Raw genomic sequence first — 26,238 nt, forward strand, 5'->3', positions numbered from 1 at the left:
CACTAGCCGCGAAGTGCACTCGCTCAAAGTGCACTCTACTTTGCCCGTGTGACACGGGTATAAGACATTTTCTGCAAACTCTCCGCATGCACTTCATTGGGATACAGTCATTGTTTAGTATGTTCAGGCAGTTTTAATTTGAAAGGAAAAATAACAAATTACGCAGCGTAGAAATTTCATTGAATTAGAGCTAATGCTGTACTACACATGTCTGAAACCTGACATGTTGATTTCTTGAAAACTTTTTTTTAATATAGACTAGACTTCTATATTCTATTGTGGCGTCAAGACAACTCTACAACTCATAAGAATTCTATTCGGCCAATATGTGCAGAAACAAATGTCTTCAAGCACAGTTTGTCTTTCTGTTCACTATTTTAGGCTAGAATTCACTCGTCAAATGTATTTTTGAAGCTCCTAAATCACATGAATTACTTGGAATATATCTCTTTTGTTATTTGTTAGTAACTTATTTTCTCGTTTTTGTTGGCGATATAGGTTATGGCTGAACGCTTGTTTGGGTTGTCAGTGTGTGCTATGTGTATCGATGTTTTTACTGTGTGCGATTTATGCCACTCATGTTTTGGTGGTTACATGGCCTGCAGCATTTTGAAAGAAAAGAAATAACTGATCAATTCTAGATACATATCCTAACGCCAGCGTAAGATACGTCCAAGAGCTGTAACAGCAATAACTCTGCATGCATTAGTCTTACTATATGGGGTCATTATTTTTAGGTTTTACAGAGTTTTTTAGAATCATCTGTGGCAAACAGCATATTTCTATAGTCCTTGAGCTGAATTATTCCAAGAGGAGAATATTACTTTCACGATAAATCTAAACACATAATCAATTATATAACGAAAATGCACTAACTGACTTCTTAATTAATTACTTTGCGGGACATATTACAATTTATAAATTGTAGCCGGTGAGTTTACAAGACATATCCACTTGCAGACATATCCATAGCCGAATTTTGAGGATGGCACGGGTTTCGAGAAATGCGCCATCAAACTAGCGGCAAAAATGCACTGTTCTACTTACTTTTTTTTTTAAGGAAAAGGCTTTTTTATGCATTGAAGCACAAAAGTAATTGAAACGCCCATGTATTTCATCACACATTTTGACAATAAATACCTCGAAACTGGTGTCATTCTGGAAATTAATTCTAAGTGGATACGTCTTACAAACTCACCGGCTATAATTTATAAATTGCGATATGTGCTGTAATGTAATTAATTAACAATTTAATTTGACAATGTTTGTCTCTGTCAATTAATTGATTATTTGTTCTGATTTCTCGTGCGAGTAATATACGCCTCTTTGAATAATGCAACTCAAGGACTAGGATTAAGCTATCTGCCAAAAGCAATTTTTTTTTTACATTTTTTTAAAACTAAAAAAATGTCACCCGGTATATCGTTGCTTGTAACTGTGAGGTGGTTCGCTCCACAATTCTGTGACCAAAGTGAACAGTTACTGTTAACAGTGTTGCGAGGATTTCTCTTCCAACACAAGACAAGAACACATGACTTGTTATTTTGTTAAATGGGATTTAGCGGCGCAAACGTAGTTATGCTGCTCCAGAGAGCACTTGTGGTCCTGAGAGCAGCTACGTTATCTGCGATAAGGCTGTCGCCTCTGGTACAGCACTACGAATTCCGTGGCCTTCTTTTCTGTGCCATCTTTCGTCCTGTCGTAAGAAGTTACATGATGACAATGCCTTGCCGCCGTGTACCAGATAAAGTTCGTCCCCAATAGAGCCGTGAAGTCTACGAATTACATTAGGGTAACTAGATCTTGCATTCGACTTTAGGAGCATATCGTAAAAAAAAATTTGTGCATATAATACAAGATGTTCTAACCTGGATTTCGGCCCGCCAAATTGGCTTACCGCATTATATTTTGGTACCTACTTTCTAGGCGTCTAAATGCTTTTGGGCTTTCTTATGACCCGAGGCCAACTGCTTTCAGTCGTGTATATGTACGGATAACATTGTTTTTTCTTTGAATTCTAGAATTCTCCTTCGTATTATGTTCTGCTTTCGTATTATATGCGCGATATTACGGTACTGATAAAACAGACCGGAACGTGATTACGGAAGATGCCATGTTTATCAGAGCGCAAAGGAGACTGTTTGTGTAGCAGTGATTGCCAGCACCTGCGTTGCCCAGGCGGGGCATTGCAAGCAAAAAGTGTACTTCTCGCTGTGAACTTTAGTGCGCTTCTAGTTCACTGTAGTGTGAACACAGTGAAGTCTTTCTTGAGGAACGCGTATAAATGCGCCTAGCCCTGTAAAACAAAGGTCACGTGCAAGAAAGAAAAAAAAAAGAAAAGAAAAAAATTAAAAACTACAGTGCATCCGGGCAGCCAACGTGCATATACGCAAAGATAACGACCCGCCACTTTGCAGTAACTTCTCTACTGCAGCCCCCGGCGATAGAAAGCCCGATGACACGGTAGTGAGCGGGCAGGCTTTATTGAACGTTGTTGTTCTGTCGAGTGCAGGCTCAACTTTCTTAGCGCGTGTCAGAAGTGTCGTAAACATTAGGCAACCGTTGCATGCTGCGGCACAGTCGAGCACGTTGCAAAGTGTGCCCGTCGATAAGCAAGGCTTGATTCTCCATGGTAAGGGCCACAAGAGCGCTAACGTGAGCATACGTGTGAGGGCGCCTTCACGGCGCGACGGAACCAAGACCGCGGCTTCCTAGAACACAATGATGCCACTAAACTCGCTATCCCCGCGCTGCCTTTCACAATGACCGGCCAACGGCAAACACCGCTATAGAATCCGACCGAGCGGGCACAGCGCAGAATCTGCGCGCGGGCCGCGATGGAACACGATCTGCCGGGTGGTCGATTTTATCGGTCCTCGGCTTGACTAATCTAGACAGCGCCGATAGCCGCTGCGTGCGCCGAAAGCTAGTTGGCGGCAAACAGACGAGGGCGAGGAGGGATGCGGGATCACACCGGCGGTGACGCTGGATTCATCCAGAGCGACGGCGGCCGGGTTTACCAGATGCCCTTGACTTACGCCGCAGTCCGCTGCGCAAGCGCCGTACGATCGGCACGCGAAAGATTCGGCTTTTTCGCGACAAAGCTCAGGAGGCAGGGAACGGGAGCGCAGTCTCTTGAGTGAAGCAGGCGAAAAGCTATCCGCGTCGTCCCGCCGCGTGCGCAGGTCCGGCCTGCTGGTCGAGTGTCCGGCCGTCGAGACATTGGCTGTTTTCGTTCTACCAGGTGCCTCCATGGCCTCGCGCCGCAAAAGTATGGTCAGCTTCAGCGAGGCGTTCGCCTCGACGGCGACCACCGGAGTGCCTGTCCCTCCGGGCGCCTACTACCGACATGGCACCGGCGGGAACTTCATCCAGGACAGCTTCCACAGCTCCACCGACTTTCCCACGTATATCGTGTGGCAGACGCTGTCCACCGACCTGTCTGAGCGCATGCGCCAGGGCTCCGTGCGTCTCAGCCGGACCAACACGCTCGAGTATGCGCCCATCACCGAGGAGAACGGCGAGAAGGCGCCGCTGTTAAATGGACCAGACGAGGCGAGCTTCTCAGAGTCCACCATCTCCACGCCCGCCATTCAGCAAGGTGGGTGGGTTTGTGCTCAAGGATGTGCGCTTCGCTCGCCACTGTCTTATTGTGGATGCTGAGCTATTACTGCGTATAGGCAAGTGTGGCAGGGGCAAGAACCGCTGCCCTAAGGTTGTTTCTTGCCAAAGCAAATTGCATGGAGAGCCTCTGGAGAGCAAATTTGCCCAGAAAGCTGCGCTATAGTGCAATCCTATTCAGAATCTGCTTGCGTTATTAGCCCCGATACACGCTTAGCTTCAGTGTGTGGGCTAGTTGATCGTACATAACTATGGATGCAGCGCAGAATAGACGACACAAAAATACTAACACACACCAGGAGGCCACCTGTGACGTCTGTGTTATTCTCTTGGCGAGTTCTGCGCTACATCCGCAAGAGTACCGGGTACTCGTTCGGAATTACCGCAAATCAGCTTTCTTGTCGTTATGAAGGTCTGCATCGACAATTCTTAATATAGCTTTCTTGCAAAATCTGGGAGTCTTGCACAGTGGCTAAGCAGTAAAGCCACGATGGCGACAATATTTGCGTTTCGGTTGCTTGGAATTAAAGGGCTCCTTGCGAGGTGTGGTCATTGCAACCAGACAAGCCCGGGGCTTAAGTTCCGCAGTGATGGTCGTGTTTGCAAAGTGTTACACCGATGTGCGCCGCGAAAACAGCTTAAATTCAAACAAAAGCACCCTTCTGAAGCACTCACTCGGCTGGACAACGAGATGGATGACGTTACACGCGTCGCCAATCGCGTCACACGAGTGGCTCCTGCAGCCAGCAAATAGCCAGCACCAGTGCGATCTACTTGGGGATTCCTGTGAAGCGCAGTCTGTGAAACAACTGTGAAAATGCAGCGAGCAGCAAGACGAGATAAAAAGGAAAGGAGGCGAGGGTGATGACTAAGGAAAGGATGGGTCCTCAAAATCGGCGAAATCTGGGCCGGTATCTTGTAGCGATGCCTTTCCGATGCAAATGCCTTTTCGCGCTTGGTCAGTGGTCAGAGCGACGGTCCGCTCACGTTATCAACGGGATCAGCCGGCCGTGAGCGGCGGATGATAAGACTAGTATAGAATAAAGCTTAACGCATCGCTACAAAATACTGGCCCAGGAGACTAACGTAGCTTGCGGGTGCTGGGCCGGTATTTTGTAGCGATGCCTTTAAAGTAATAATGCCTTTTCGTGCTTATCGCGCTTTGTCAGTGGTCAGAGCGACGGTCCACTCGCGTTATCAACGTTGATATCGTGAGCGGACCGTCGCTCTGACCGCTGACAAAGCGCGATAAGCGCGAAAAAGCATTATTACTTTAAAGGCATCGCTACAAAATACCGGCCCTGGTCGGGGTAACGGGGGAGTCCAAAGCGACCTAGCTAGCACAAGGCCTGCACACTCTGCTTTATGAGGACATTGTAATAGGGCAATCTGCCGTAGAGTCTAATGGGAATGCTTCCGAGTATGCCGCGGTGATTTAGCCTTCACCGCTTTCGTTACCCCGGGCTTGGCAATGGAAGTTTCGGCCCTGTTAACATGACGTCATAAAGCAGAACGTAGTCCTTGTGATATCTAGGTGGCGTTGGAGAGCCTCTGCTGCGGGGTGTACTAGTAGCTCGCCTTTTCGCACGATGGCGTCCCAACATTTCATTTACTTCCATCTCCGCTACTACTGAACCCCTTTTCAAAATTCTTGTGGTAAAATGCGCCCTGGGCCATGGTGTTAGAAGTACTTCTAACACCGTTCCCTGGACGGCGCTTTACAACTTGTAGTGTTTGACCTAACTTTCCGACTGTGCCTTGTGAGGGGCCATTCAAAGGTGTTCATGTGCTTACGGCGACTTCACGGCGGTACATATTATAGAAAGCGCACACCGGTCTTGCTCGAAACACGCGAACTTTGATCGGTTTTCTTTTCGGAAAGGGTTTGCTGTCTCAGCAGTTCGGAGTGCTCTTTGCCTTGAATTGTTTTTTGACGGCGACGCTGTTCTTGCGGCACGTGGCACAGAATGTCTGCTTTGAATGTCGACGAAATTTTAATGTATCCCTGGAAGCTGACGCAATAAAATTTAGAGGGGATGTAAATGTCGAGGCTGACATGCCGATAGAGGTGTTTGGGCATATGCTTTGTGAAAACTTAAAATCTGCTAATTGTACTTTCAAGTGCGAACAGCGCGTCATTTCAGACCCGTCGTGCTTTAAAAATGGTTTCGTAAGAATAAACTCTCTTGGGGGACCGTGAGACGTACGGAGATGAAACCCCGCCGCAATAAAGGGATCCTTATATGGGGAACATTCTGAAGAAATTTGAAATGTGTGCGGTGTATTGGGGGCGCCTTACGAATCTCCCTACTGCCGTCGAATCCCTTAAAATGCTCCATCGAGTCGTGACTTAATTTTTTTTATTACTGTAAGCAAACAGCTCAAGTTATGCTTGCCACTTTCCACACGCGTAAGGGATACTCTAAGTTTATAATCAACCGTTGAAACTTTTCGCCAGGATGATTTGAAAACGTTAATTGTTAAATCGTCGAGAGCGTGGGTTTACCGACACAATGTAAATAGCCTTCTCTCATCTTTTCTCTTTTCTCATCATTTCAGCTATTGTCCTGTTTATTCCATAACCTTTCCAACTGTGCTCGCTGTCGTTCAGGCGTCAGCCGCTCCAACCATACGGTTAGTGCAACCAGCAGCAAAGCCCCTTAAGCACTTACTACTCGCGGAGGCGGTTGCAAGGGCGCCGAGAAAAAGTTGCTTGGGAGCTGGAGCCTTGAACTCTGCTTTGCTTGTACTTGAGCTGTGATTCTGCAAGGTTCCACAGGATATATGGCCGGGGTTTCTTCGTGTGAGAAATATCGGCGTAGCCACTGCGATTTCGCTTGCGGGTGATCAGCGTCAGACCACGCCTACTGTACCGGGTTCCTATAGATAACGTTAGCCAAGTTGTTCAAGGAAAAAAAAATCAATGCAATATACAATTATAGGACCTACGGCGTTCGGCCAAACACCGTATGTCTTGTACTTGTATCTTGAACCATTTTTTTTTTTAAATCTTTGAACCGCTTGGCTAACCTTAGCTGGGACACCATATACGTAGTAACGGTGCTGCGGGCACTAATGGAGTTGTTGAGCGTGTTAAAACTCCCTTAGTTGCGATAGTATAATAGAAAAGGAGTACATTAGATTCCGTTAGTTTCCTTCAGATTGCTTGTCTTCAAAGAGCGGCCTTTCATGCTGTGGTTTAATGTCATTTCCAGTTCAAGGAGTCGCGACAGCGAGTGTTGCCAGAGACGATCCGCTTGATATACGTATTTTAGGACATGTGGCAGTTGTCACTGGCGTATGACTCTTTTGCTTTCATTTTTTTTTTACTTTTTGGTATTCTAGGCGATGCACTTCCGCGTATCCGTGCGTAACACTAGCGTTTTGGCTGCAGTAGATCTGATAACGCATTTTCTTTTTGCCTTGGGATGTACTGCGATAGCGTATGTTTTCCTAAGCGGCAGCTCTGGTTGTAACCGGCCAGTGACTGCTCAGTACCGCCGGTGATCATGCGTGTGTAGGCATCTTCAAGCAAATATTATTAACTGGTTTAGTCCCGTTCGCGTCAAGACGAGCTTATTCGTGGTCCATTGTGCCCTTTCGCGGGGCAGTTAGCGCGCGGCCAAACTAGGCAGCACGGTTGCTGTTAGTTTACTTAGCGCCTGTGTGCTCCGTGTACATTAAAAGCAAATGTTTAGCCCGGTGATCGCAGGCTTCACTGGAACGAAGCCGCTAAGTGGCTTTTTTCTTCTGTTGGCACCATGGGTAGGCGGGGTATCGCAGTGAGAGCGTATACTATTGACCGAACTTGTAATTTTATCAAGCCTATAGCGTTCGGTCATAAAGTCGAGCAAATGCCAGCAACCGACGCTGTATTTTTTCTTGGGCTTTTTCAAGAACTGTCGCGTCCGCGCATCGAATGAGTTCGAGTGCCGGCTGTGAATGAAACTCGAGGAGATTTACGCCCATCGCAAGCTAATGTGCTTTGCTTACCGTCGCCCGCTGGTGTCGTTCGATCGTCAACTGAAGATGCAATTCCATTCTGGGGGAAGTGCATATTGAAGTCTTGGGCGATTTCGTCTTATCTGCACAGGCCATACTTTAGCAAACTTCGCGTATTGGTTAATTAGGATAATTATGTTATTCGTGATTTCTTTTGAGTAATTCTGATCCATCGCAGCACTTTCGCCCGTATAGAAGCGAAATGGAGCAGCCGCAAGCACATGCTTCCAACTTTCGCCACCTGATTCCCCTAGCCAAATCTAAGCCAACTTGTTCGAGCAAGCAATCCCTGACATTTCATTTCTTTGGTCATAACACTATCTGTTAGGTGTGGTACTTAGAAAAATTGCAGCATGATTCAGCCGTGTTGTGGTTCTTGAGAAAATTGGTCTCTGGAACTTCGCGAACAACTCTTCTTGTCAGTGAACAGCTGTGAGTTAGAAAACCGTTTGTATGTGCTTTTGTTTTGCTTGCAACATTCGCTAAAGTTCATTTTTCTAACGTCACGTAAAAGGATCCAGTGCTTCTTGCGGGTGCCAACGCGATTGCTTGGGAGGCTAATGGAGGAGACTAAAGTGATGGCTGTTGCCGCTGCCCCTTACTTGAAAACCTTAGCCTCTGGATACATTTTGTTTGCATGATGGTCCGGTTCTAGGTATCACTGCGATATTACGAGTACATATTACGTATTTAAATACATTATGGTAAACACAATTGAGGAGTTTTTACTACTTCTGACGCTGAAAAATTAAGCTTTCTAACCAGACAAATCATTAAGGCAAATTCAAAGCATAATGACAATGAAAAAGAATTTGTCCCGTTTAATCACATTTATAACGTACGGTCACTAAAATAAGTAAAGAAACTGCATGACAGACTTTAGAACGTATATAAAAACAAGGAAATTGAGAAATATACGCAGTGCAATTTGAGCTTTTTTTTTCTTTCTATCGCGCTTGGTCTACCTTCTGAACGCTAGCATATCGAGCCGACTGGCCTTCGCCATGTTGCTTCTGCATATAACAAACTTGACGTTGTATATGTTGATGCGTTGTATACTTCGTACTTTACGAAATTACCTCTGTGTGGTCTAAAATTGCATATCGGGTCTGTCGCACTATTCACGATTTGAAAGTCAACATAAACCTGATCTAAGCTCTGACACGTAATTTTATAGGCTCTGCTTGTGCACGAGCGTACTAGAAACTAGAATAGAGCGATGAATGCTCCGACTGTCCCCGATATTTTTCAACGCTAGCAAATACACTCCCTTTTCTTGTCAACATTTTCTCTTGTTATTCTTTTGTCCTATTCGTTCCTCGGGCATGTTTTCATGTTAGGCGCCGAGTATACGTAAAGTATTGTGTATAGGGCGGATCATGCACGCTGGTAAATTCTCATGCAATAAGGGTGACGTAGCGCCTCTTACTTCCAGCTAAGGCACGTGTCAGAACAGTTAGAGCATAGCAACGTGTTTTGACGTCATATTGTCGCTCACTACAATACTTCGGGCACCCTTCCTCTTCGCTACTATAGTATTTTCGTTTCTTTATACCTTAAGCTCGTGGCAGTTGTGCCAGAAGCAGCGATGGGCTTCTGTCTTAGTCCTTTTTTCGCCATGTTTGCCGTGACGAGGCAACGCGTGAGCTGCGGACGAAGACGGGCAAATAATTTTAGATGAGAAAGTGTTCCGCGGATTCTTAAGACGGAAAGCTGAGCTGGCTGAAACCTAGACGTCTGATACATTTCCAGCGCTTAGGGTGGAAATGGGGAACACTTCAGGATAAGGACAGGAGAATCCGATGTCAACGTGTCCATCGCAAGTTCACATGATCAACGTAGCAGATGATCCAGCTGCGCAAGGGAACACCTATTCGACATTCAAACGGTTCCTGCCGAAGTACGAGCTGAAATGCTTTAAAAAAATTAAATTCTGGGATTTTACGCGCGAAAATCACGATATGATTGAGGCACGCCGTAGTTGGAGGGAGGGGGGGGGGGGGATTCAAGATTAATTTTTGACCATCTGGGGTTTTTCACGTGCCCCCATATCACGGGACACGGTCGTTTTTGCATTTCGCCCCCATCGAATTAAATGCTGCCGCCACGGCCGGGATTTGATCCCGCGACCTCGTGCTTAGTAGCGCAACACCAAATCCGCTAAGCTACCGTGGCGGGTCGAGTTGAACTGCTTGTGGATATGAAGAACTTATAGTGCCACGTGCGACGTCTGCGGCAGCGAAGAGAACATAGAACATTTATTGTGTCACTGCGATCGATTTCAGTCGGAAAGACAAACTTTATCGGACGCATTGCGACGACTTGACGATCGACCGTTGTCCGTGCAGGTGCTCTTGAAGACCGTCCCCACCGTTCGTCGGCCCACAAAGCTGTGAAGGCACTGTTGTCTTTCTTGAGGACGACTGGCCTATGTGAACGCCTTTGAATTGCGCAGGCCCTCCGCGTGCGTGCGCGAGCTCACCGTGTCCTCCCCCCCCCCCCCCCCTCCACTCCTCTCTCGATCTCATCTTTCTATTCCCTCTTTCCCGTCCCCCAGAGCAGGGTAGCCAACCGTTTAGACGCATTTCTGGTTAACATCCCTGTCTTCTTTCTCTCCTCCTAATCCTCCTATAGTTGGAAAGTTACGTGGTACATCTTATTTCACATTAAAATCAAGGCGATTAAGCGGTCTAGAGCGCAGATTATATGCTTGATACCGTGTTTGTTCTCCGTGTAACTTACAAAACTTGCAAAACAAAAGGAATCTTGACGAAGCACACGTTGTCTGTTCTGTTGGGAAACTCTTAGAACGGGTGAGCACTTGGTGTTTGCCTTCTGTAAGTTATCTTTCTTCACACTCAATCGCAAATGCAGCTAATTCGCTTGCTTTGTTTTAAAGAGGATGGGCTGCTTTCGCTGTCTTTATCTGCAAAATTTGCCGCTGGGAACGCCGACATTGCTTCTGCGCGAAACAAGCACTATTGGTCAGACAATGCAGCGTTTATCGGGCGACGGTCAGTATAGATTGCCCTTCATTAACTTGCTGGCAGTGCACTGTAAGACTGTTGAGATAAACAAGCCACTAACGGTCGATCCTTCATTTTTCGGTAAACCACATACCATATTTATTTACCGCATACTTGAAACGCGATTACATCCGTAATAACGCAATTTCATCCACCGAGAAACTACAGGTACTACGACTGTAGAAAAGAATGTCGGGGACCTCTGGCACTCCGACGTTTCTTTTTTGGATTGTTGGGCTTTGTACTTAGGTGAAACTGCGTTTTTTTTATTAGTACGTACTGTACACAATTTTGTGCGATGTGGAAACGAACATTCACCACCCCTGCATGTTAAATATTTTACAAAGGTAATTGCTTGAAACTGAGTACTACCCGCCGCGGTGGCTTTGTCAGCTAAGGCGTTGCGCTGCTGAGCACGAGATCGCGGGATCGAATCCCGGCCGCGGCGGCCGCATTTCGATGGCGGCGAAATGCAAAAACGCCCGTGTGCTTGCGTTGTAGTGCACGTTAAAGAACCCCAGGTGGTCTAAATTAATCCGGAGCCCTCCACTACGGCGTGCCTCATTAATCAGAACTGGTTTTGGTACGTAAAACCCCAGAAAGAAGAAACTGAGTACTGCATGCTAATATGATGTAGCTGGTGTAAACGATGCAAAATCAGCTTCAGTTTTCTACTAAAGAAAAAAAAATAATAGTAAAAAATTAATCAGCAACCTTCCATTGCGGCGTCCCTCATAGATACATGAGGTTTGCGATGTGTGACCCGATTCTTAAGTGTAGCTGAGCTTTACCTCGAGGGCGACCTACAGCAGCAGGTTTGGGGTTAGTTCCTAATGAAAGACACATTTCCGCAATGTTGGTAATGTGAATTTATAGCGTCTAACTGTTCGTTTGTTTTTCCTTCTCATTGGGTGGATCACGACAGGTTTCGTAAAAAACTTTCAGAGCGCATATGAATAATCAGTGTGAGTGAGAAGGGAGACTGCTGTAATGAAAGGCTCGCTTAATTAACCGCGTGGTTAGTTACCACAACGATAAAAAAAAGTAACACATTGCAGTGAAGCTTCTTTTTTTTTCGGCGGCGCATTAGAATATAGTGGCAGACGGTAGTAAACGCTTTATAATCACTATGCTAATTATTAACTTTACCTGTTAACGTTGAGTTTCGCACTTATAGTTTCAAGCTAGTGCACAAATGCGTGACCACGAAAGCCGAGACACAAAAAGCTGCAGCACTAAGAAGCGCAGTTGTCTGCTGACGTAGGCACGCGCATCGTCCTTAGGATTTTACGTCACGTCTTTTGTGCGCCTGCTTTTGCCGCTTTTGCTCGGTAGCCTTGGTGCCGCGCATGTCTACTTATATGTATGGATTGGGTTTTTTGGCATCGACTTTTTTGAAATCCGGCAAGCATTTATCGGCCTTTATATTCCTCAGAAAATTCGGCACTTATTGGCACCAATTTTTTTAGTGCCGCCTCTACGGCATTCCTAAATCTAGCTTTTTTTGGTTACTTATATTCATAAAATTGGAGAGGCAAGTAGTTTTTGGCATTTTGTCGGTAAAAACTGAGGACTCTAGCCCTTACTTATGTGTTTTTTAAGGCTAGCGCCATGGTTCGAGATATTCGTCCGCGAACTTGCGGAAAAATGCGTTATTCCAATTAATTTATCAGAAGGCAGGCGGAAAGAGAAAGGCAGAAGGGAGGGAGGTTAACCAGAATAACGTCCGCGGTTGGCTACCCTACACCGGGGGAATGGGAAAGGGGAACACAAAGATGACATGGAGAGAGAGGAGGGAAGGAAAGAAGGGAAATTAGTGGCGAGTTCGCTGACGCGTGTGTTATTGCACTAATAATCACAGACGTTGGCACAAGCCCGTCGTCCTCGACAAGCACAAAAGTGCCTTCACCGCTTTATGGGCCGACGAGCGATGGGGGCGGTGTTCCAGCAGCACCTGCACGGAAAGCGTCCGATTGTCCAGTTTTTTTAGCGCGTTAGCAAGTTCTTGTCTTTCTGGGGCATATCGTGGACAGTGGCACAGCAGGTGGTCGATAGTTTCGTCGGTGCCGCAGACCTCGCATGCCGAAAAACGGGGAGTGCTTATAAGCGGGAGTTTGCGGTGTTTTCAAAGAGCGCCAACGTGAACTTCGGTGCTGACGTAGTGCCCACGTGCCTAACGTGAAGTACGCGAGCGAAAAGGAGAGCGCCCGTCGGGAGAGTATAGCGAAGGCGAGAGAAACCGCGAGTGTGTTTTGGGGCCCTTTAAAGAAGCGTAGAACGGCCAATGTGGTACATTTTGTGGGGAGAATGTCTCGAAGCTGATGATATTCTCAAAACGCCTTCTAGGCACACATGCATTTAGCCCTTAAGCCCCTACGGCTATTTATAGCTTACTCGAATATGTAGCAAATTTCATCGATTATCGCACTATCTCTCATGCTTGCCGGCGCGAAAAATGTCACCTAAAAAGAAAAAAAAAAAGCTCCTTATCTCTGCACACTGCGTACCGTTTTCAACAAGTTATTAATCTTAGCTGAGTCACGCGACTTCTCGTCCGCGACGTGCGATCGCTAAACGGGGCCATGCGTGTAAATGATAAGGTGGACCAAACGGCCACTGCAGCAGGTAAGTTGTTCGGTACCTTGACGCCCGCTCAGTTTACGCCTTGCAGTTCCAAATATCTTGCATACTCCCTGCAGCAAAATACTATTGACGCCGCGTTGTTCCTGCGTGAGTTAGCGTGCGTGTGTGTGTAAGCGAGAACAATAAGTACAGGGCCGCTATATCAGATGTCTTGAATTTCTTGAAAGCTACAAAAGGGTCTTAAATTTTTTTTTCTGAGTACGCCTACCCGACTCTATAATTGAATTTCACAGCTTCACTTTTTAAGTATAAACAGTTTTTTGCTCCCCCCCCCCCCTTTTTTTTTTTTTCGAACACCGGACCATGCACCTTCTCGATAAGGGGAACTGACCGCAACTTTGCTTCTGCGTGGCCGTTTGTGCCAAATTTATTGCAGTTGTGCGTGGTCGCTTCACCCTGTTCGCGGCTTGGTGTTAAGTGCACGTGCCTTTCCCCCTTAATTTCCAAGCCGAGAAAGCATTTCTGCGTTTTCCAATGAACAGATCCGGCACCTGTCCAATTGTCTCTCTTGTCCTGTCTTGTTTTCCAGCTCAGTTTTTAGCTATATGAGCATGTACACATAACTAGCCCAGCAGTCCAGTTCACTAAAAATGTCACGCTATGTTTACTGAGTTCTGCTCACCATCCGCTATACATATACTTATATGCTTTTTATACAGCGACGCTGTTAGTGCGACTATAGAAGCGCGCGGAAACGTCATATGCGTGTTTTCACGGTGTCCTGAAAGAACTAAATCATTCACTAAGTTTATATTTTGAGGAAACGGGGCTTTAGGACGTTAGGGGCTAAATGAAACTTGATAAATTCTCCTTTTCTACCTGTCTAGAGGCGGTATAGGAAACGCTTACAAAGTTTCCTCACTGCCCTGGAAGAACCGAAAATGGCATCAATTTTATATTTAGTGCAAGTAGGAGACATGCTATACATGGATGGCCATTAGACAGTTTGAACTGTGTAGGTTATTTGCAGCCTTTGCAGTAAATGTGAGGGCTCGGAAATATAAAGGTTATAAAAAAAGTTTTTTCTTGTTTTTTTTTCTTCCAAGGCATAAACTAACGGTCCAAATTTATCGAATAAAACGGAGTGCATTGATTTAAATCATGCGAAAGTTAGGTTGGCACGTGTCACCTTGCGAGTATACACATTCAGGCAATATATTGTTTCATCCAGTTTGTGTAACATTTTTACGTAGTTTGTCGCTCGCAAAGGCAACCTCGATATGCGTCACTTATTGCGGGACACAGGATCCGACCTTCTACAGATGAAAAACGACAGCGAGTAAAGTCCTGGCAAGGCTCTCATTCATGATGAGAAAGAAAAAGCTGGCTTTGAAAGCCACGTCGGATGCCTTGCTTAGTCTGTCAATGGACGTCTGGGTCTGTACGCGGAACACAATTTGCCGTTGTCTCAACCCAGTGCCAAAGTGCAAGCCAACCGAGAGCTTGGCAATTAAATGCAGGATTTTTTTGGGTAGATACTCCGCACTTGCGTTTCTTGGTGTGCCCCGCAGGGGCGTCTGCGTCAGCAGGCGTTTGGTGTGTTGCGACACCACGTACCCGAGCACACGAGGTTTGGACCCTCCCGCGTCTAACCGTGCGCGGCTTAGCCGTGTCCGGGGAAAAGGGGATCCTGGAGGTTGAGCCGAAGCTGGGTGTTTGGACCTTTATGGCCCCCCGGTGGAGGCAACACACCTCTTTGGCCTCGGCTTCACGTAGACGGCACCCCCGGACTGACCCACCCGGGGGAAATCGGTAGTTGCCTTTTCCTGTCTCTCTCTCTCCCTCCAACCTTCGTCTTTCTCTCTCACTTTCCATCTCTCCTGTCCTCTCTTCACTTCGTTTTACTTCCAATTTTCCAGGCAGCAAGGGTTAACCTGGTGTAGTTTATCCATCCTTGGGTCTATTATATTAGGTTATAGTGACTATGTACAGCTGGCAGTCTGCATCTCCTTCGGGTCTTGTAGCGTCCCCTTGTTGGGCTCGGTGGTGGGCGGCTGGCACAGTTACCGAAATCATTGTTACCTTATGGCTTTATCGTCATTCCCCCGACTCCCTGATCCCTCTCACAAACGAGGGCGCACCGAAGATATTTTTCAATTATATGGCAACCGAACAAAGAACTTTCCACGTTTTCACGTCATCCACTCTGATAAACTTGAAAAGACGGGGAGAATGATCTCACCCTTCCTTGTCTCGAAATCTCTAACCGAAGTTTTCGGTCCAGGTTACAAAGCATCGAAAATGGCCAGTGGTGATCTGCTACTCGAGCTCTGTGATCAGAAACAACATAAGAAACTGCCCAATCTAGTGTCCTTAGGGGATGTTCCAGTAACAGCAACCCCCCACCGTACCATGAATACCACCCGCGGCGTCGTATCCGATGCTGATTTGTTGGAGCTATCTGAGGGCTGGAGTGATCAGAACGTCATCAGTGTCAAACGAATTAAGATGAGGCGAGATGGAAAAGAAATTCAGACCAAACACCTAGTACTTACTTTCGACTCAAGTGTTCTGCCCGAGTCCATCGAGACCGGGTACCTCAAGATTCGAGTTAGACCATATGTGCCAAATCCTCTCAGATGCTTTTAGTGCCAAAGGTTCGGTCACAGTTCGCAGAACTGTCGAGGCCGCACAACTTGTGCCAAGTGTAGTGACAATGAACATTCCTCTGAAACATGCCAGAACACTCCACACTGTGTCAACTGTGATGGCGAGCATGCCGCATACTCGCGGTCGTGCCCGTCTTGGAAGAAAGAAAAAGAAATTGTGACAATCAAAGTAAAAGAAAATCTCATTCAAGGAGGCACGCAGGCGGGTGTCATACCTGCCGAAGAGCAGCTTTGCCGAAGTGGCGCGTCAGGGGGCAGCGTCGCAACGGCTTCCGGCGGCTGTTCGGCTCACACGCAGTGAGCCGCCAGCAACGCAATCCGCCCCCTCGGCGGCTGCAGCTAGCGCTGCTCCGCCAACTCACAAGAAGGGGCCATCGACCTCCGGGCTGGTGGCCTCAAGGGCTTCGTCCCTCGAGACGCGGCCTTCCCGTCACACCAACCGCTCGCAAGAGCGCGTGTCCAGCGCCTCGCAAGAGGCGATGGACACCACAACCGGCCAGACGGCGCTCCAAGCGCCTCAGGAGCGGCGAGAATCCCGCGATCGCTCCAAAAAAGAAAAAGCCCGCATCACAGGGCCCGACAAGGGCTCTGTAAGTTAAGTTAGTCTCTTTCAAACATACAGCACAAAAAAACACTTTCAACATGAATACACAAATACAATGGAACGTCAGAGGACTCCTACACAACCTCGATGACGTCAAAGAAATCCTACACAAGTTTAATCCTAAGGTGCTGTGTGTTCAAGAAACACACCTCAAACATACACAAATTTCCTCCGGCAATACGCCATTTTCCGGAGAGACCGAGAGGACGCGGTGGCGTCGTCCGGTGGCGTAGCTATAATAGTCGACAGAGGGGTGGCCTGTCGGCAACTACTCCTCCGAACCCCCCTTGAGGCAGTTGCTATCCAAGCAGTGCTGGTTGATAAATTGGTGACCATTACGTCTGTATACATCCCCCCCGAGTTATCAGCTCTCTAGGGCAACATTTCAGAGCTTTATAGATGAGCTTCCCCATCCTTACGTAGTCGTCGGAGATCTAAACGCGCATAGTACACTGTGGGGCGACTCTCGTTGTGATGAGAGAGGACGGTTAATAGAAAACTTCCTATTCTCCTCAAGTGCCTGCTTGCTGAACAAGAAGGAACCAACATACCACAGCGCTACACACAAAACATTTTCCGCCATAGATCTTAGCATAGTGTCTGGCACACTTCTACCGTATCTGGACTGGGAAGTCATTAATAACCCCTATGGAAGTGACCACTTTCCTATCGCTTTAAACCTTACAAAGCAGGCTGAATGCCGTACATACGTTCCTCGATGGAAAGTCGATTCAGCTGACTGGGCGCGGTTTCGCGAAATAACACATTTGCCCTGGGACGATGTCCGTGCACTTGGTATTGACGATGCAGTAGCATACTTTACAGCGTTTGTAATTGATGCTGCATCAGTATGCATTCCCCAAACAAACGGATCACCTTCGAAACGACGTATACCATGGTGGAATGAGGAGTGTAAGGAAGCGCGGAAGAAGCAGAACAAGGCTTGAAATCTCCTACGTAACTCCCCCACTGCAGAGAACCTAATTAATTTCAAGGCGATTAAGTCGCAAGGAAGAAGAGCACGCCGCCGTGCAAAACGGGAAAGTTGGCATAAATATATCAGTAGCATCAATTCGTATACAGACGAAAGAAAAGCATGGAATAGAGTAAACAAATTAAAAGGTCGGCAATCTCATCCTCTACCGCTAGTAAATATCCAGGGAGGTACCCTCACAGATCAAGCTGATTTTCTAGGTGCACCACTTCGAACATCTTTCCAGTTCATCCCACTATTCTGAAACATTTTTAAGATATCAACGACAAGTAGAGCGACTGCCCTTAGATCAGAAAAGCACGCGAAACGAACCATACAATCACCCATTTAGCATGGCTGAATTTCAGGCTTCACTGAAAGGTTGCAACAAGTCTGCGCCAGGAACCGATGGAACAGTATATGATATGATTAAACACTTAAACCCTGAAACTCGCAAAACACTCCTGTCGCTTTTCAATGCCATGTGGTCTACAGGTCGCATTCCGTCCGCTTGGAAACAAGCCATCGTAATCCCAATTCTCAAAGAGAACAAGGACCCCTCTTTAGCCGTCAGCTACAGACCCATAGCGTTGACAAGCTGTTTGTGCAAACTCTGAGAAAATGGTAAATCGGTGCTTGATTCATTATCTTGAAGATAACAAAATACTAGATCCTATGCAATGTGGATTCAGGGAAGGTAGATCTACTATAGACCACCTTGTCCGTATGGAGGCGAACATCCGGGATGCCTTCATACACAAGCAATTCTTCCTATCAGTATTTCTTGACATGGAGAAGGCCTACGATACTACGTGGCGCTTTGGAATTCTCCGAGATTTGTCTAGAATGGGTATCCGCGGTAACTTGCTGAGCGTTATCGAAAATTATCTATATAATAGAACATTTCGTGTGAGAGTTGGCAACGTCCTATCCCGGCCATTCACTCAGGAGACAGGTGTACCTCAAGGTAGGGTGCTGAGCTGTACTCTCTTCATCGTCAAAATGAATTCTTTGCATACCATTATACCGCGCACAATGTTTTATTCTGTATATGTGGACGATGTACAGATTGGATTCAAATCATGTAATCTTGCAATCTGCGAGCGACAGGTACAGCTTTGCCTAAACAAACTGTGTAAGTGGGCGGATGAGAATGGGTTTAGTCTAAACCCACAGAAAAGTACCTGCATCCTTTTCGCAAACAAGAGAGAAATGTTACCTGATACCGATATTTCTTTGAATGGAGAACGTCTATCTGTAAACTCTCAGCATAAATTTTTAGGTATAATCTTAGATTCCAAGCTCACTTTTATCCCTCACCTGAAACATCTTAAAGAGAAATGTCTCAAAACAATGAACCTACTGAAACTTCTGTCCCGCACATCCTGGGGAAGTGACAGGCGCTGCCTTTTGAGCCTGTATAAGAGTCTGATACGATCGCGCCTTGACTACGGCGCAATAGTCTATCACTCTGCTGCGCCTAGTGCTTTAAAGATTCTCGATCCGGTTCACCATCTGGGTATCCGCCTGGCTACAGGTGCCTTCAGGACTAGTCCAGTAGAAAGCCTGTATGTTGAGTCCAATGAATGGTCCCTACATCTCCAAAGGACATATTTAGCTTTCTCGTATTTCCTCAAGGTAGAATCAAATGTTGAACACCCATGTCACTCACTTACTTGTGACGTATCCACTGCCAGGCTTTATCGTAACCGCCCAGCTTTGAGGACCCCTCTATTCCTGCGTTTGGAAGCAATAGCAGAGGAAACGGGTGTCCCACTTAGAGAAAGTCTACTAATGGCCCCTACTCGCTTTCCACCACCCTGGGAATGGCAGACCATCGAGTGTGATCTCTTTTATACAAGTATCAAAACATGCACCTCAAGTACACATAAGTTCTCACTTCCTTGAACTTCAAGCGAAGTACTGTTGCGAAGAATTTTACACAGATGGCTCAGTCTCCATCTGGTGTGGCTTATGCAGCTCTGGGAGCGTCGTTTTTAGCATCGGGAGCATTAAATCCACACACCAGTATATTCACCGCAGAAGCATTCGCCATACTCACAGCTGTAAAACATATAAAGGAGACACATATCACTAAAGCTATTGTGTTCACGGATTCATTGAGTGTAGTTAGAGGCCTAATGAGCTTACAAAAACTTAAGAACCCTGTTTTTAATGAACCGTACTCATTGTTATGTGCAGCGTAAATGTGCAACCAAGTCATTGTCATTTGCTGGGTACCGGGTCACAGAGGTATTAAAGGCAATGAAGCTGCCGACGAAAATGCCACGTCAGTTGCCGTTAGTGACACGGATATAAATAAGCCCATAGGAGTCGCAGACCTCAAACCCTTCATACGACATCAGTTGAGGAAGTATTGGCAAAGCCAGTGGGATACTGAAGTATTAAATAAGCTCCACATGATAAAGCCAAAATTAGGGAACTGGAGATACGAAAGGACAGATAGACACAAAGTACTTCTCTGCAGATTAAGGATAGGCCATACCTACCGCACCCACGCTCACCTACTGACTGGAAGCGAACCTCCAACATGTAGTAGATGCGGCAATAGCCTTACAGTTATACACCTTCTTCAGTGTCCGGAAATAGATGCAGAGAGGAAAAAGTACTTCCCCTCCCTGTATCGTGAGCACGTATCTCTCCACCCAGCATTTTTTCTCAGCAATGAACCGCTTTTCAATTTTAACACGGTCTTAAACTTTTTAAAAGAAACCGACATCTTAAAAATTATTTGGCCAGGTTATTGTAGCACTACCTCCTCCTTGGAGGTTGTAGCTGCTATGTAAGCATATTTGTAGAGCACGTACGTGCCTCACGACCCTTGCCTCCAAGAGTCCTGTTGAGGTACTAGTGCTACCATCTCCTATGCGCCTCGCTTAACCATCCATCGTTGCCGACATATTATGATCATAGCACATGTAACTAATCATTGCCATTATTTTAGTACATTTATATTTTAAGCAATTTACAGAGACTTATTTTAGGCCCGTTTACAGCTGTGTTACATTCTTTGATCCCATTAATACTTGATTACACCATGTGTTTCAAGCTCCATGCTCTTTGGCCAGAACTGGCCCTTGCGCCATTAAAACCCATTAATCATCATTCTTGGTGTGAAAGCAAGCGCGCCATCCGATATTATAGTTGCATTTGATTCTCGCTATAGAGTGACACTTAAGTGCACCCACTTTCTTCTCTCTGTTGTATATTAAAAAGAAATTATTTCGCCAGTAGCTTTTCTCTGCAAAGGAACAGCTTCACTTCGCTTTCTCTCTCATTCTAACGAAGAAAGGCTTCACAGAAGTTTATTTCCCTTGACTCTCAATTTCAATGCAAGCCTTTCTGCTGTCATATTCCCAGGCAATGGGCTGTCTGAGTGCACTAGTCAAACTCACGCACTTCTATGGAGCAAAAATTTGGAGGTTTCTTTTACCGTCACAAGCAGAAAAAACGCAAGTTGCGCCTCTCCACCGAAGTTCTCTGCACTGGCTCGTCAAGATGTCATGGATTTTGACAGCGTTTGCATGGATCTATAGTGAAATGTTTTTTCATTAAAGAAGTACATTGAACTTAAAAGGCTCCGCCTAGGAAATTTTTTTGAACTTACCTGGCGTCAAAAACGGGCCAAATACGAGAAAAAAAATGAAATTCATGACGTCGCATTTACTTGACGGTTCAGGTTAGAACAAAAAGATTAGGCAAGAACGTTTGGTCTTCTTTGAATATTCGTCAAGATCGTTCTCACAGAATTAATATAGTATTAAAAATACTTTACCATTGTTACCTGGTTTCAAGTTGGTCACAGAAGAAAATCTACTCATGGCTGCTACTTTCCCACATTTCCGTACTTCTGAAGGTACCCACATGTTTGAGCTGTAGTTTTTGCTGTAGCGAACCGCAACATATAACTGACCACATGGCCATCCGCAATTAAAAAAAAAAACTAGACTTTCAGAAGTGTCCCCTTTATAATAAAGTAAAAACGCAACTTTCATGGAATGGTAGATGCGAATTCCGAATGTTACCAAGAATATCCGAGGGAATAAAACTCACGATTACGACGCTCCCTAATGCGAAATTTGAGCGCCGCTTTATAGTGTATACGTGTTTTCATTTCACGATATATTGACTGTGCGGACGATCTGTGTCGTGCGGCCCGTTGCAAACGGAGCGAAGTGTGGCGCGACTGCCTCGCTAATCGGGCGATCGCGAGAGGCAGCGCGTGGGTAACGCGTGGGCGCGATTTTCGGCAGCCGCCGCAGACGGACCTCCGCTCATGCAGCGCTTTGTTTCCACATATGGTATCGGTGGCGTCATCGGTGAGCAGGCGACGCGCGCTACTCTGGCGCCATCTCGTGGCCATCGCCGCCGCAGAGCCCGTCTTGCGCGGCACTGAGCTCTTCTCACGCTTTCGCCATGCCCTCCTCCTCCGCTTCCCACCTCATTGTTCCGCTGCACCCTCTTCCTCCTCTGCTTTCGTTGCACTCCGCGTTCGCTCTGTCAGCCTTCGCTGTGATCGTTCGCTCGATTACGAGGGATGCCGACGCTCGCCGCAGGAACGGGCACCTATAGAGCTGGGCTCTAAAAAAGGGGGTTATTTGGGGTAGAATGCAACATCTGGCCATAACTCTTGGAAACATTTTTGCATGCACCCTCGGCTGCTCTTATGTTTACTTCTGTATGTCAAGAAATGTTTGAATATTTTTCCAATCTTTCCAATATTTCCGGGAACAGAAACTGTTTTTCCATGTTTTTTCACGCCTACACAATTTACAGAAATTTTACGTCTCTACAGTGCAGTAAAGAATCTATAAAAGCGTTTTTTTTATGAACCGCGTAGGAAATTTGCCTAATGTCCTGAAAGAAGTCAACGTGCCACAAAGCTACAATTTGAAGGGAATAGGGCGCATCGTGTGGGCATAGTTTAGGTTGTGTGGGTTAACTACGGCCTTTGCAATACATTGCGTATGGAAGCGCTCCGGAGAATTACGAGTGTTTCACAAACGGCGCAGAATTTAGCCCACTTTTTCGTGAGAAACATAGCCACTGAGATCAAATCTTGTAAATTATGGGAGACATGTCTTTGGCCATGCGGTGTAAAGTTTCGTGGATAAATTAGTTTTTGTTAAATTCCTTGAGCAAGTGCTGTTTCCCAGTGTCCCGAGGGAATTTTACGTGACAAGTTGACATTCAGTGGAAAAAGGGGCCGCGTGAAGTGTGGGAATTAACGTTCCTGGCCTAATTATGAGTTTTGTAAGTAATTACTCGCCGGTCTTTTTCTCCCCATTTTCATGTCATACGAAGCTCGTAGTAGGTTTGCCTGGTCTGCTTAGGGAACTAAACTAAGCATCTTGTTTATAATTGGCGATAGTAAGGGGAAGGGTGTGGGTGATGTGTGGACAAAGAGGAGTGTTGGGGTTAATGACTGCCATTGCTGTAAATTACGCATGGAAGCGCTCTGGGGCATTAGAAGTGAGTTAGGAATCGGCGCAGTTTACCCCCCCATGTCCTGGAAACCTATAACTGCCGCCACGATAAAATTTGGAAAAATTGTCAAAACGCCACTTATATAGGTAATTGCTGTGTTTGTGATCTGTTTACGATCCCAGTCATGTAGCGCGCATGCGGCATAACCATGTGTATGTTACGCTGCGTCGGCCTGTACCTTTTCTTGCGAGGAATGGGCGACCAAAATAGTCCTCTTGAGCACTCTAGACGAGTCTGGTTTACACTGTCCACGTGCAAAGAAAAATGGGCAACGCCGAGGGTCGCACGGGATCCACACCACAAGTATACCTCGCGTCCTTGTGTAGGTGAAATCGCTTCCCTGTCGTGGATCTCGAACGGTGCACTTCGAGCTGCAGTGACGGCACTTGTCAGCGCCTGCTGAGCTTGAGGTAGCCTTCTGCCGCAGCACCAGCGAAGTGCTGGCTATTTGGCGTGTGGCACGTTTAGTGAGAGGTCTTTTCGCAAACCCGCGGCCATACGTAAACGCTGCCACTGAAACAAGCTCACTCGGTTCCCGCCGTATAGGCAAGCTTGATCGGGAATGCACATCAGCTATAGGAGGCTGAACGCACACGCAGGCGCAGCTCCTGCTCAGATGGCTGAGCGCAAGCCAGCACGCAGCAAGATGTGAGGCCGACTTGTGTGGATTTTATTCCTGTCCTTGAAATTCCTCCGTTTTGTTTTTGACGTTTTGTTCCTGTGTACTTAGCGGAGCCTGACCACTCGTGCTACGAATCGCAGGGGTCGCATGGACCGTGGCCGCCTTTCTGTTGGTCAACTCTGCTTTGGGGGCAGGAGTGCTCAACTACCCGGCTGCCTACGACCGCGCTGGTGGCATTCTGGCGGCAACGCTCCTCCAGATAGTAAGCTATTTGAATTTTTGTGCGTTTAACGCGTTTGAACCCAGTTTAAAAGCGCGCCGCTTCTTGAAGACATGCGGACTGAGTTACTCAGTTGTCGCACGATCCATCGCGCGTTTGTGCATTTTTTATATTGCATCTCTCCTATTATCTATTCAGTCCTTCTATCCCTTCGCACCAGTACACGATATAGCCAGCCGATCCTTACACATGGCTATGCTCCATGCTTTTCCATATAATTTTCCTGTCCTCTCTCCAACGCATCTCTAAGTGCGCTTTCTTTGTGGAAAGCACGCACGTACGGTAAACTAATCGGCAAGAACAGGCATGTAGCAAGCTAAAGGTTGTTGCTGGCGCATGTACAGTGTACTACGACGTTTTAATGCTCGAATCATCGTATCAGAATTCTGACTCGAGAGGAAGCCGTAACATGGCGAAAACTCCAAACACATATCCACATTTGAGTCTCTACCACACCATACACACTGCGCTGTATTCCTATAAATGCCCACACTGCGATCAATGCGCAACGCTTTACCACATGGTATGGGCTTGCGCAAACACACCACAGCTCACACCCATAACACACCCACCACATGGAAATGGAAGGCAGCGCTGTCCAGCTCCGACTCGACGGACCAGCTAAACCTGGTCGACCGCGCGAGAAGGGCTGCTGAGGCCGCTGGACTCCTGGACTGAGGGGACCACCCACTGCAGAGCGGAGGAGCTAGCTACGCTCGTGTGCTCTTTTGGATAAAGTTTATTCTGTCTCTCTCTCTCGTATGGGCGAGACACACACCCAACATGCGCACTAAGCGGCCAATGACAAAGTTGCACAAATACGACTCCAGGATTAACACTTATTCCGAACATTGAGCTATAGTACGTTTATTCTGCACTAAAGTTAAACGGACGCATCCATCCACTGAACGCGAAAGACCGCGTGTGCCGGCATTTCCATGCAACATTTATATGGCATAACGGAATTTCTTTCAGAAAATTTGCGCACTCAGGAATTTATATGCAGTACAGCGCGCCCTTCTGCTACGCTGGTGGTTCTTTCGACTGCTTTGAATGGATGTAGGCTATACCCGAAGTTGTTAGGCTATGGCCGCCCTATTAGTCAAATTCAATTCTACTTTAATAAAGCGTGATTCGTGAGCGTGCGACCGTGAAGAACATGAACTAACGAAGCATGTTGACACCATGCGTACACTTTCAGCAGTGCCTACGTCAGAGCCTGAAAGCCACGGGAAACGGAACGCAATATTTTTATCAACAGTGATTGCCTTTCTTTTTTTCAAGCATGACGGAACGGGTCGCGTCATAGATTCGCTTTTCATTCGTTCCTTGACAGATGACCCTGTACGTACACTTGACAAATTAATAGTGACTGAATTCGTCTTATTCTTGATCTTTATTTGTGAAAGCCTGCGGTGAATAGCCGGCTCAAACATTTTCTCTTAAAATCACAATTCAGAACCGAGTAAAGCCTGGAGTACACGGAGCGAACTCTACGCGTCCAAGCGACGAACTTCGTCCGGCGACGATAGCCAGACGCCCGGCGTTAAAAAAGTTGACGACGGCCGCCGATCTGGCCTGGCCAGTTTCGTGTGGCTACGAAAATGAGCCAATCCGCGTGGAGAATCGTTCCTACCGCTATGATTTGTATTCCGGTTCGTCTGCTTGTATAACGGCGGGCGAGTTGCACGACAACACGAACAGAAATTCATTATTACAGCCTATTTACGCTTTCGTGTGGCGCGCATTATCGCGTTTTCGAGAAACTGTTTCCTTGTCTTGGATCGGGGCCACTATATTTGAACGTAATGTCAGAAATAAAGAACGAGGCGATCGGTGGCGTGTTGCAGTAGCTTGCACTTCAAGAGAAGTGACACCAGACATCTCGCTTCCTGGCAAGTGTCAAAAAGAGACGCGGCCATGTTACGCATGCAGATTGAACACCACTCAGCCAACAGGCAATCACAAATCATGCAGTTGCGTCTCGACGCAGGTATTCAAGCGATTTATGATTCCGTACTTTTCTGACTTCCATTGCCAACATGGCGATTCTCCGAAGTTTCGCAAAAGCTCTCAGCGACCGCAAGTACCGGTTATATCATATATAGAGGCGAATTCTGCGCATAATTCTCCTAAAATGACAATTGAGAAATCTTAGAGCCGCAGTCGGGCCCAGTGTTACCAAGATAATTTAACGTGTTCGACAGCGTGACAAGTTCTATGCTAAGGAGACATCTTGTCCTGTTTTTAGTGCAGAGGCACAGCCTCCGCATTCCATGTAGGATGCGTGCGTGGCAATCCCGCCTGTTTCTCTTTCATTGTTTAGAGCAGTCACATTATAATATTTATT

At 46.6% G+C, this 26,238-nt stretch overlaps 1 protein-coding gene across 1 annotated transcript in view; it reads left to right on the forward strand.

Annotated features, from left to right (window-relative positions):
* Positions 1-26,238, forward strand: part of LOC119466250 (putative sodium-coupled neutral amino acid transporter 7) — a 75,254-nt gene that overhangs the window by 24,584 nt on the left and 24,432 nt on the right. The window contains exons 2-3 of the mRNA XM_037726731.2: positions 3,245-3,601; positions 23,749-23,870. Of these exons, the coding sequence (XP_037582659.1) occupies positions 3,253-3,601; positions 23,749-23,870 (471 nt within the window). The 5' untranslated portion in view covers positions 3,245-3,252. The remainder of the gene's footprint in view (positions 1-3,244; positions 3,602-23,748; positions 23,871-26,238) is intronic.

The sequence above is a fragment of the Dermacentor silvarum genome, chromosome 1, assembly GCF_013339745.2.
Source record: "Dermacentor silvarum isolate Dsil-2018 chromosome 1, BIME_Dsil_1.4, whole genome shotgun sequence".
NCBI lineage: Eukaryota > Metazoa > Arthropoda > Arachnida > Ixodida > Ixodidae > Dermacentor > Dermacentor silvarum.